Raw genomic sequence first — 12,129 nt, 5'->3', positions numbered from 1 at the left:
CTTACCCTCATCTACAGCTTTGGTGACTGCCTCAAATAAGTCAATCAGGTTCAGGAGGCATGATCTGCCTTTCACAAACCCGAACTGAGTGGGATCCAGAGTTTGGAGGTTACCAATGTCTTTGTGTATGAGTTCCATGATGATACAATTCCATGGCCTTGCAGGCCAGGCTCGTCAGACTAATAGGTCGATAGTTCCCGGGATCAGTGGTAGCTCCACATTTGTGGAGTGGGATAACCGTTCCTGTGCGCCATCCAGTGGGGACAGAGACTGATGCGAGGCTATTATTGAACATGGTGCTTAAGTGGGGAGCCAGTTCGTTCTGAAGTTCATGTAAAACGCAACCTGGAATGTTGTCCGGTCCCATGGATGCTGGTGTTTTTGGCTTTAGAGTGTGCAGCTTTTACCAGCGTAGTTGTGATTACAGGGACTCTGCATTCTTCCTGTATAGATATGGGCCCTTTAGAGGGTGAGAGGGGGATAAAGTTAGGTTCAGTGCTATCTATGCCAGGATATTGGCAATATCAGTTGGTTCTGTAATTTTCGTGCCTTTGTGCTGTAACTCAGAGCAGATCTGGGGGTTGCCATTGAGATTCTTGACATAGCTATAGAATGCTTTGTGGTTGTCCTTGGAATTAGTGGTGATTTTGTTTTTGTAGCTAGCTTTGGAGGATCTGATAAGGAATCTCAGCTTCTTACTGAGGCTGACCAGGGAGCTCCTCTACTCTTGGGATTTTACTCTGTTTTGCAACAGTTTCTTCCTTCTGTTGTACAGTTTGTTTATTGCAGGGGACCACCAGACTGGCTTCCTTTTTTTGGAGGATAGTGTCTTGGTTCTGTTTGGGATAGCACGATCCATGCACTCGTGTAAGTGCTTATAGAGTGCATTTGTGTAGGATTCAGCAGTTGTAACTGTATTGTCCATCTGCACGGGTGTCACGAAGTTCACCACTTCTGTCTTAAGCAGCATGAAGTTGGCTTTGGAGAAAATTTTTACTGTGGTTTCCTTAATGGGGGGGATTTGGATATCAAGGGTGATTAGCTTATGGTTGGATCGGACCAACGAGGAGATGACTTCAGGTGTGGAACACTGGTCACTCATGTTGGTAATGACTAGGTCTAGGATATTGTTTCCCCTGGTGGGGGTGTGGATAAGTTGATCCAGGGCATTGGAGTTTATGAATTCCAGAAAGCACTGAGCTAAGGAGTTGGTACACGAGTAGTTTTCCCAGTTAATGGTGGGGTAGTTGAAGTCGCCCATTATTAGGGTGTTTGTTTGAACCCTAATATTTTCCAGTACATCAAGAAAAAAGGACTGGGAATCTTGGGGCATGGTGGAGGATCTGTAGCAAGCTGCAATTTGGATTGCAGTTTTGCCCAGAGTTAGTTGCATTTGGATAACCTCGGATGCATTATGCTGAGCAACTAGCCTGGAGGTGTGGATATCCTTAATGAATATGGACACACCTCCACCTTTGGTGTTTCAGTCTAGGTTACATGGCTGAAAAGTGTGGTATGAGTTATAGCCTGGTAGTGCAGGGGTGCTCTCTGGAGCCTTGAACCAGGTCTCAGTCACTGCACAGATATAGATGTTCTCCATTTTAAGGAGTGCCTCGAGTGAGTGTATTTTGAGATTTAGACTTCTAGCATTGAGTAGCATTACCCTCAGTTTTTGCTTGCCTATTCCTGTTATGGTGGTGAATTTATTTGAACCTTGCCTAAAAAGGCAATATAGGGGCAGTAAGAGCCTTAGCCAGTATCCGGAATCCCAGGGGCGACAGGTGCAGGCCATCTGTGGCAAAGCATCGTGGTCTATCGACCATGTCACCCCAAGCAAAGAGATACTGGATCCCCTTAGAATGACACCAGAAGCTTAGCCAATTGTTGAAGTCAATCATTTTGTCCTTGTACTGCGGTATCATTCTGGGCGATGGCAGAATGCTACTCAGGGCTAGGGTCATACCTGCCTGGGCTACAAGATCGGAAAGCTCTTCCATGTCTCTTTTCATGTAGTCCAGGGAGGTACGTCTCAGGTCATTTACACCAACATGGACAATGACAGTCATATCTGGACTTGTTGTGGAGTGACCTGAGTGTGTGGGTTATGTGGCGGATCCTGGCACCCGACAGGCAGCTGACAGTAAGCTTCTCCTTGTTTAGCCTGGTGAGTGGGACATCAGTGTGTGCCTGACTATAGAGTCACCTATGACTAGTGTGTTAGGTACGTTGTTTTGGCTTATTGGCTGTGGTTGAGTGGCACACTGAATCTGTGGGCTGTGTGTCATTTGGGTTGTGTTGGGGGATGGAGGTTGCTTGCGTTTCTGCTTTGGAGGTCTCTGTTACTTAGATTATTATTGAGAGCCTCCGCAAATGTTTTTGTGTTACTATGTGTGGATTTTGGTGATGTAGATTTAGTGAGACTATGTGATGAGTGTGGTGTGCTGCAAATGTTTACCTTCTCCTCATGACTGTCAAGTTCAGTCTTGGTTGGAGAGAGCTTTACCTCCAGTTTGGCTAGATAAGTGCATTTCTCACAGGTTGTAGTGTTGGGTGGTAGGAGGAGAGGGTTGTCTGTGTACATGAGGCAATTTCTACATTGCCTCAAGATGCCCATATTCATCAGATAGACAGGAGAGAAAACTGGAAGCTGACCCTTGGCATGCCTGAATAAAAAACTATTTTCCTCTAGATAAGTGAGGAGAGAGTACAAGAGCTGTTTTTCTCTAAGTAAGTGAGAAAAGTAAGTACAAAAACTGTTTTCCTCTAGGTAATGAGGAAGATTGAGTGATATAGTAATTAGTATCTTATTTAGTGCTTACAAGTTCTGAATAAGTGCTGAGCATGAATAAGCAAATTTAAGTGCTAAAACTAAGAATCTGTATCTGCACTAGACGAGTTACAGGACAGAAACAAGTGCAAATGCAGGCTTTCAAATCAGAAAGTTGGCAGAGATGGAAGAGATTGCCCAAACGGCCAATAACTACAATTTCTGGGCCAGAACCACTCCTTATGTGGTAGACAAGTTACCTAGTGCTTACCACTCCCACTGATAAGCTAGAAGGCTTCCCTCCAACACAGACAGGCTTGGGGGGGCTCAGAAGCTTATATACAGTCCTGGATACAGGAAATCTGTATCTGGAACGCTAGCTACAGGAAAGGTAGGAAACAGGCTTACAGTTTTTTTTTTTTTTTTTTTAAAGAAAAGTAGCAAAAACAGTAGTAAAAACAATTCACATGCAGTGCAAGCTAGCACACTTGAGTATGTAGCAATATTAGACCAAACACAGTTTAAAAAATGCAATTAAATTAAAAAGGACTAAAAGCAAGTGTAGAAAGAGTTTATTAGGTAGAATGTGGTAAAGAGATGGGGACTGGGGGAGTGTCCCAGATCAAATCTACAGTGGAGCGGGCAACTGCAAAAGCCACCAAATTTAAACTACAAACCAAAAATAGGGAGGGTGGGTGTGACAAAACAGTTTCAACAGAGATCTAAGCAACAACTAACAGTACAAGCTTTAAAAACAAAAAAATATACAGATTCAGAAGCAACATTATCACTAAAATGGAAAGTCCTAAAGGATTGTCAGGATTAAGACCGTGGGCCAGGAAAAAACACCAGCATGTAGTCGGGGGGGGGGGGGGGGGGCAGAATTCTTTGACCTATAAAAACCCTGCTTGATTTTCAATGGGGCTTTTTTTTTTTTATCTGGGGCACTGACTAAGATCAGAAGGAAAGTACCAAAGGCTATCCAGTGAAGTAAGAGCCACCTTCTACCAGAGATCATCCAACAGGCTCTCTCAAAGACGCCCAAGTTCCTCTAACTTGTAATGGAGCATGCCTGAACCTAAGCTTCGTCATAAGGTGGGAGAGTCACATCTATATCAAAGCATAGGCGCAGTGTAAGTTACAACGGACTATGTACCTCACACTGGAAGAAGACGACTCATTACAGACAGAACAATTTTAGCCCAGAAACAGGGAAAACTGAATGCTTTCCAGCACCTGATGAACTAGTGAGGTTGGGAACCAAGAGAGAACAGATAAACTTGAAGGATCTATTCCACCATGACAGGGAAGAATATATTCCAGCCAGTCATGTACAAAATTCTATGCACCTTTGGAGAGAGCGAGGTGCTTACGTTTTGTGATCTCTGGGTCCTATGTAGGATGCAATAGATGTGATCACACTAAAAATCAGATTTTCTAAAATGGGACCCTCCCTGATTAGTCAACAAGTGCTTTCATCCATCCTGCTCCAGTTTGGCATTTTTTCTTCCACAAATCCTTTGCATGGAGGTGTCCATGCAAAAGATGTAAACAAAGTAGAGTTGAGGCCAACTGCATATTATTCTGTTGTAAACATACAGGTACAAATTATGAAGCAGCAGGCATTTCAAACGCATATCTACATATACTGTGTGAAGTGTAATTTCTTTTATATTTGGAAAACAAAGAGGTGACTTGCAATAGGAACTTGAGATCATAGTTATGCAATTTTAAAAGAGGACAATAATAATTCTCTTTTGAAATATTTTGCTGTATCAGTTTTAATTTTTTTTATTTTATTTTCCTGATTACTGTGTTTTAGATCAGTGAATCTGGAGATGTGAAAAAAACATTTGGATAGCAAAGAGTATATGTGACAGGTAATTTTTAATGCTAAAGCTTTTCTTAGTTTAAATGACCATTTAAAATTTAAGTCTGTCTTAAAAAGGCTTATTTGAAATGTTGAATTTGTGTTGGATAAAAACTGTGATGGGGTGTGTCTTTTAATGGCTGCTCTGCTTCTTTGTAATTATTTTAAGTCATCCCACTTTGATTAAGAAAGACAAAAAGCTTACCACACCTCTAATACTTTTTGTCTTTTGTTGTATTGTTTTTTTCTCTTTTGGACATCTTTTCTATCACTTTCTCCATAAACCAGTAATCAATGAGAAGGGAAAGCTTCACTACTTCCTCTACTATGACAACTAGAATTTGCACATGTGAGATACAAACCTGAGGGTAAGTCAGTCCCCAGTATACTAGAAAAGTAAGGCCTCTTGAAGTCAGTCCCCAGTATACTAGAAAAGTAAGGCCTCTTGAAATCAGTCCCCAGTATACTAGAAAAGTAAGGCCTCGAAGTCGGTCCCCAGTATACTAGAAAAGTAAGGCCTCTTGCCAACCCTCTCCAGGGTATATGGCAGCAAGAAAGCAAAATGCTATAGACTGTGGGGCCTGTGCTACACTAGAGGAAACCCTCAAGGATGGTTGTCATTCTTCACAGAAACACATTAAGGCATTTCAATGGGGAAGCAAAAGGAGCCACACTCAAGGTATCACTCTCTGTGGCATCCTTACTTAGGTTTTGACCAAAGCAGAGGTAGGGTGGAGACAAGTCACTCTCTGTGGCATCCATACTTAGGTTGTGACCAAAGCAGAGGTAGGGTGGAGACAAGTCACCGTTCTTTACTATCTCAGAGATGTCAGGCGTCTCTTCATACACTAGGATCTTTTGTCCCCTGGAAGATGGGTCACATTTCACCACCAGATACAGGGACAATGGGCAAAAGATTCACACATGTGGCAGTGTTCTTGCTCGCAAAAGGGTGCTTACCAAAGACAGAAAGGGCACATGAGAACCCACATTAAACTCACTGGAAGTATCGGGTTACACTATTCAAAGATACATTCCTGCACCCATGACTGAAGGTCCCAACAGCCCTCAAACATTTGTTGGAACTTTAGCCCTGAGGTATGAGCCTTGGCATGATAAACCTCTCAGCCTAGGTCACTGAAATCAAGTCAGCTGGATGAAAAACTAATCCAGGGACAACAGTATGGCCCAGTATCAAAGATTCCCCACTTTGGCAACATGCTACCTAGCATCATGACTGATTACTTGATCTAGGGATGGGCAGCACCTTCACCATCAGACACACCCACTTGAATGTGACCTAGGGCTGCATTTTCTCCAAGATCATCGTTTTCTAGCAAAGCAAAAGATAGGATAGAGCTGAAGCACACACTAATCAAGAATGACTTCAACAATACTGTAATCATTTCCAAAATGGACACATCTCTAGGAAGGAATTATTGAGGCCAAACTTTGGATTATTAGCCCTTCTGAAAGTGCTCTACCAGAGACCTAAAGCTGCTCGTAGGACCCTCATAACTATCCCTGCAGGAAAAATATTCAACTGCTGCCATTTTTCTTGTACAGTAGACCGTGAATTTCTCCAGCAACACTCGTGGAAAGTCAAACTGAATTGCTACATGTAGAATGTGTCACATCATGCCTGTAGCTGTTAGACACAGGTAGTGACTGCTAAACATAGGTAGTAGCTGTTAAACATAGGTAGTGGCTGTTAAACATAGGTAGTGGCTGTTAAACATAGGTAGTGGCTGTTAAACACAGGTAGTGGCTGTTAAACACAGGTAGCGGCTGTTAAACACAGGTAGCGGCTGTTAAACACAGGTAGCGGCTGTTAAACACAGGTAGCGGCTGTTAAACACAGGTAGCGGCTGTTAAACACAGGTAGTGGCTGATAAACACAGGTAGTGGCTGTTAAACATAGGTAGTGGCTGTTAAACATAGGTAGTGGCTGTTAAACACAGGTAGTGATAGTGTCTGTAATTGCAACCACATGAACATTTTGGTATATCATGTATTAAATGCAGAGCTTCTACACAGAAAAAGCAGGCTAGAGACCTAAAACTCTATGACAGGTAAAACAAAAATGACCAGACGGCCTCAAAGACTACATGTGATCATCTTAACACAGCTTTGCATCATGAAACACACAAACAGATGTGCTCGAATGCTCCTGAGCAAAGAAGCTCCTAAAAAGAATGTGCAAACTGTACTGTAAGGAAGAATTCCAAATGAAAGTCCAATGAAATGGGTTTTCAGTGATGGGTCAAAGCAAAATAGCTCTGTTAGCATGGAATTGTAAGGTATTGACGAATACCCAGACAACTCAGGAAACTAATGGCACAGGGCAGAAAAAGAGGAATAAAGCATCTGCTTGTTTTTCTCTTCCAGAGAAGAGGGCATGGGGACAATGGTTTTGGAAGCTCCAGTGGTGATACCAGGGCTTGGACGATAGCCATTGTTGCTGTAAGTGAGTGATCAAATGAGGGTCATGCTACAGCATTGGTAGGAACATTTCCTTTATGAGCCCCTTTCAAACTCATCTAGATTATGTCAGCCCTGCATGTGTATGGGGAGGTAGGGCTCAAGGAAAAAACCTTCCAAGCTTACTGTATGACAGTTCCTTGCCAAGCTTTGTCCCACTCCATAGAGCTTATAGCTGACTGTGATGGAAAAGACTAGAACATGAACAGACTTCATTGCAGGCAGCATGTTTACTCACACAAGCATGGAAAAGCTCTTCACACTTCCCTAGAAGCGATTCTTGTAAAAGCTAAGGAGCATGGGTCTGCTTTACAATAGAAACTGGAACCATAGGTTCACAGGGTCATAGGTGTTTACAAGGCTAACAACCACAAGGGCCTTTTCAAGCCTGGCCATGCATCCCAAATCGCTGACAAGTTCTGGTACCCTTGATAAGTGTAAACAGCGGCTTGGGAGAAGAAACAGTTACAAGCAGGGGCCTGGGAGATGAACCATTTACAGGCTGCCTGTGCCCATTAGAGACAGAGGTGCCAAGATAGGGATGAAGTTCCTATACCCCATCCAACTGTCTAAGTTACACTTGAATTAGGTTAGAGAGGAACTCTGCTTCACATGGATGTGGAGCCTGTTCCATAGACAGGGTAGTCTCTGGGATACATACCTGCTTCTCTAGCAGGTCTTATTTACATACAGGCAAGGTTCAAGTCTTTAGAATGGGAAATTCTGGTACTGTTTGTTTTGCGGATATGCAGAATGTCTATCAGAATGGAGTCTGATAATGCCTTGTATGCCAGGCATATATCCCCTTCAACAGCCTGTAGGAGACCGAATACAGGGATAGGGCCTTGGACATGTTACTTACACCCTGTATTTTTTTTTTAGTAAGAAAACTCCTCTGTGGACGTTCCAATTGTTGGATATACCTGGTTAGGTACATACCAAATGGGGCATTTTACTCAATGATAGGTCTGATGAATGCAGAATACAGTGGAACAATGACTTCCTTGGACCTAGATGCCATACCTTTGTTCACAAGTTCAGCAATAAAGAATGAATTCCTCAGTACTGTAGACACTTGATGGTCAAAGGCTAGATTACTGTCTATGTGCGTCCCCAAGTCCCTGATAACTAGATCAACTCTAAGGGATGTGCTGTCAATATGATAGTTATCAGAGGTGGATGACTTCCTAAAGGACACTAGTAGGCATTTCTTGGCATTTAGTTTTAATCCATGGCTCTGACACCAGTTGTTTGTCTGTGTCTGCTCTTACTGGAGAACATTTGTGTCAGCGTGGGATTCAATGACAGCTCCTAATTTGCAACCATCTGCAGATTTAGTCAGCCAGAGGCCAATGACATGGGCCTTGATTTCATTGAAGTCGAGGCCAATGACATAGGCCTTGACTTCAGAGAAGTATATGCCAAAAAGAAGCGGTACAAGGACTGACCCCTAAAGGACTCCACTTGTGACTAGCCTCTTTGTAGAGGTGGACTCCCCAATTCAAACTTCTTGGGTCCTGTCTGTGAGACAGGTGGCTACCCACCAGGTGACATAAGGGCTTGTACCTAACCTCCTGAGTTTGTCAACAATGCCAGAGTGGAATATTGTGTCAAATGCCTTGGTTAAGTCAAGGTAGGCAATGTGAACCATATTTCCCTAATCTATTGCTTTAGTGACCTTCTTGAATAAGTTCACCAGGTTGAGTAGGCATGACCTGCCCTTGACGAAACTAAACTGGGGTTGGTTCCAGTGTCCGGAGGATTACTATGCTATTATTGATCATTTCCATGATAATTTGGATGGTGCAGCGGTAGCATTGTTGCCTCACAGCAAGAGGTTCTCCAGTTTGAGTCTCGGCTGGAGTGCCTTCTTTGTGGAGTCTGCATTTCCTCCCTGCATTCCTGTGGGTTTTCTCCAGGTACTCTGGTTTCCTCCCATGTTACAAATACATGTGCCCGGAGAATTTCTCCCCAAGCCTCCGCTGAAAATTTGCTTTGTTCCAAGTCAGACTTTCCCAGTAAGCAAATGTTAAATAAATAAATAAATATTTTCTGTGGCTTTGCATATGAGACTAGTGAGACTTTATGAGTCTGTAGTTTCCAGGGTCTGTAGATGGCCTAGCTTTGTGCAGAGGGATGACCGTTACTATTCTCCATGAGGCACGAAGCCTGTTTTGAGGATACAGTTAAATAGCAATTCCGGAAGTCCTGATGTCATGTTTCATGCTGTGATGCAGTGTTCTTGGCCTTAGAGAGAGTACTAAAGACCTGTTCCCTAGTGATAGCAGGGAGAGTTACATTTGATGGTATTTCCTGAGAGGAGTAAAGTTGGAGATGAATTTGTTAGCTAGTAGGTTTGCTATTATCTTCTGGCTCCATTTACAATGAGCTCTGCACACAGTCGTGTATTGCCTTTGAGGCTACATACATAGCTAAACAATAGCCTGTGGTGCTCCTTGGCCTGGGAGTGCACATTTACCTGAAATGTGGCTTTGACAGACTTTATTTCTCCTCTGAGTGGTTTGTTTAGTTTGACAGGAGTGCATTATCCTGCTGGGTGCTGCACCTCCTAATTTTTGCCATGACTTCCTTCCTTCGTTTATACAACCTGTTGATTTTAGGGTTCCACTAGGGTAGCCTGTTTTTTTTTAAGTTAGTTCTGTACTTCTTCCTGGTGGGTACAGTTGCCTCTATATAGCTATTAACATGCTTGCATAGGGTTTCTGTGAACAGGTCTGCATAGGCAGCAGTGCTCTTAGGGTTCACGGGGGCTTGAAATTTTGCCAGATTATCACTTAAAAGCACGAAGTTAGCGGTAGAGTAGTTCCTGAATATTTCATGGTTAGATGGGGTTCCAGGTTATATGTTTACTTAAAATGAGACCATTCTGTTTTCTGACCTTACCAGCAAAGACATTAAACTAGGGGTGTTCAACACTCTCCCATATTAGTGAGGACTAGCTTCAGTATGGTTACACCCCTGGTTGGTGTACTGACAATCTAGTCCAGGGAGTTTGCGTTTACACAATCCAAGAATCTCTGTGCATGCGTTTGGTGTCGTATAGGATTCCTAGTTAATAAAGGGGTAATTAGTCTACCATGAATATGGTATTGTATGGGATGGTGAGTGTTTCCAATAAGTTTAAATACATGGCATGGGTTTCCTCGGTCATACAGGGGAATCTATACCTTGCAAGTAATTGGCATTGGATTTTGCTTGCCGTGAGTTGAATATGGAAAAGCCCAGGTGCATTCCCCTGTTTCACCAGCCCTGAAGTATATTTATTTTTGATGTAAATCAAGACATCCCCACCTTTATTACCTGTGTGTGTAGTAGCTGGTCTAAAAGTGTGGAAGGCATTATAACCTTGCTATAAATGCAAAGAGATTCTAACCCTCAGCAGCCAAAAAGGGTGACTGATACGCCAGTGATGAAACGGTCAAAACAGCAAAATATCTAAAAGCACTAAACTAACTAGGGGACCATTCCCCTGAAGCAACAGTAGCACTTCATCCTGTTGTCGGTGATTGTGCTTCAGCAATCAAAGAAAGCCTTCAACAGTCAGGTGCACCAATAAAAAAAGGTAACAAAATGTGGCTTGTCTGTGTCATTCGTGAAGAGCTGCATAAAGAAGCTCACTGACACAAGGGGAAGGGTTCATCCCTATCCCTGCATTTGTATGCCTTACTTTCTTCAAGCAATGTTTTTCTACTGAAGGATCATCTCTGGAAAGTTGCTTAATCTTCAAGGAAGACAAAGGCAAGACTTGCTCCTCCTTGCAACACAGTGTTTCTGCTTTGACATTGATAAGAAATGTCCCTGCTGACAAAGACATCAAAATGGCTACAACAAGGTCTCAGATGACTTTCGCTCTTCAATCAAGATGGACTCTTTTAAAGACTTTACAAGAATGCACAGCAACTAAGAGGTAAGCTTCAGGGCCCACTTCTTCCATCTCTATAGGAATGGGATAAGGCCCACTTCACAATGCCCCATTTTGAAGCCTGTCGCTTACCTAAAGATTTTAGAAATTTAGATCAAAAACTACAAAATTCAGAAAGATGATGTTAAATAAGGCAAACTTAGCTGGGATAGTAAAACAGAAACATGTCACATGGTGAACTTTACAGCATTACCAAAAACAAAAGCAGTAACAGCAGAGGTAAACGGATACAACACAAGCTGTGCGCTATCCATGAGAGTGGTGTGAAAATGTAAATAAAGTGCTTACCCCTTCCTTCTCAAAGATTTCTTACATCATTGATGGTGGATTCAGCCACGCAACAATGAAAACTAGCCTAATAGCTCAGTTTGAAAAAGGGAGGATACCTCTCATCACTTTCAGTCATTTGCACATTTATGGGATTCCAAAAACAAAGTATCCATGCCAGTAATACTGTAGACTTTTATGGGATTAGAAAGGAGCTATTTACATAGCAGTCGAAGTACAGAATTTCAGTTGGATAGGTATTTACATTATTCTTTCACCATTTGTTTAATTTTGTCAATCTCTAAATACCTCAACTAATCTCCTGTCAAGTTATTACCTTCCTCATAGGAGCGGTAGGCAAGGTTTGCACAGTTCAAAGGATATTGTTTCTTATCTGGAACAAAAATAATGAAACATAAAATAGTTGTCAGTTTAAAGGATTTACTACAGTGTACATCAATTCAAGAAAGTATATACTCAAAATACTGAATCAGGATGCCACAATGCACGTAAAAACAAATGTAATGGGTATGTACTTATGCACTCACCAAATAAAATCACCTGTGACACATGCCTTCCACAGTGAGCAACTGCAGGGAATCCCTTTTCTAACACATTTCAGAATATTCTACATCACACATAAGGAAATCTATTCAATTATATACAAATACAATGGGCTCAGCAAAAATCAGAACATTCTCTAAATATCACACATAAGCATAGAGGATTTTTGGCAGACACACATTGTCGTACCATCCACTCACTGTGCAAATTAGAAGACACATGTACAAAAAAAAAAGT

At 42.3% G+C, this 12,129-nt stretch overlaps 1 protein-coding gene across 1 annotated transcript in view; it reads right to left on the bottom strand.

The window, feature by feature from the left end:
• Nucleotides 1–12,129, bottom strand: part of KNTC1 (kinetochore associated 1) — a 3,090,908-nt gene that overhangs the window by 1,459,444 nt on the left and 1,619,335 nt on the right. The window contains exon 38 of the mRNA XM_044068909.1: nucleotides 11,666–11,722. Coding sequence (XP_043924844.1) covers nucleotides 11,666–11,722 — 57 coding nt within the window. The remainder of the gene's footprint in view (nucleotides 1–11,665; nucleotides 11,723–12,129) is intronic.

The sequence above is a fragment of the Protopterus annectens genome, chromosome 4.part0, assembly GCF_019279795.1.
Source record: "Protopterus annectens isolate FY-2018-M chromosome 4.part0, PAN1.0, whole genome shotgun sequence".
Classification (NCBI taxonomy): Eukaryota; Metazoa; Chordata; order Ceratodontiformes; family Protopteridae; genus Protopterus; species Protopterus annectens.
The sequence above is the reverse complement of the archived record's forward strand: the minus strand, read 5'-3'. Positions and strand labels throughout refer to the sequence as shown.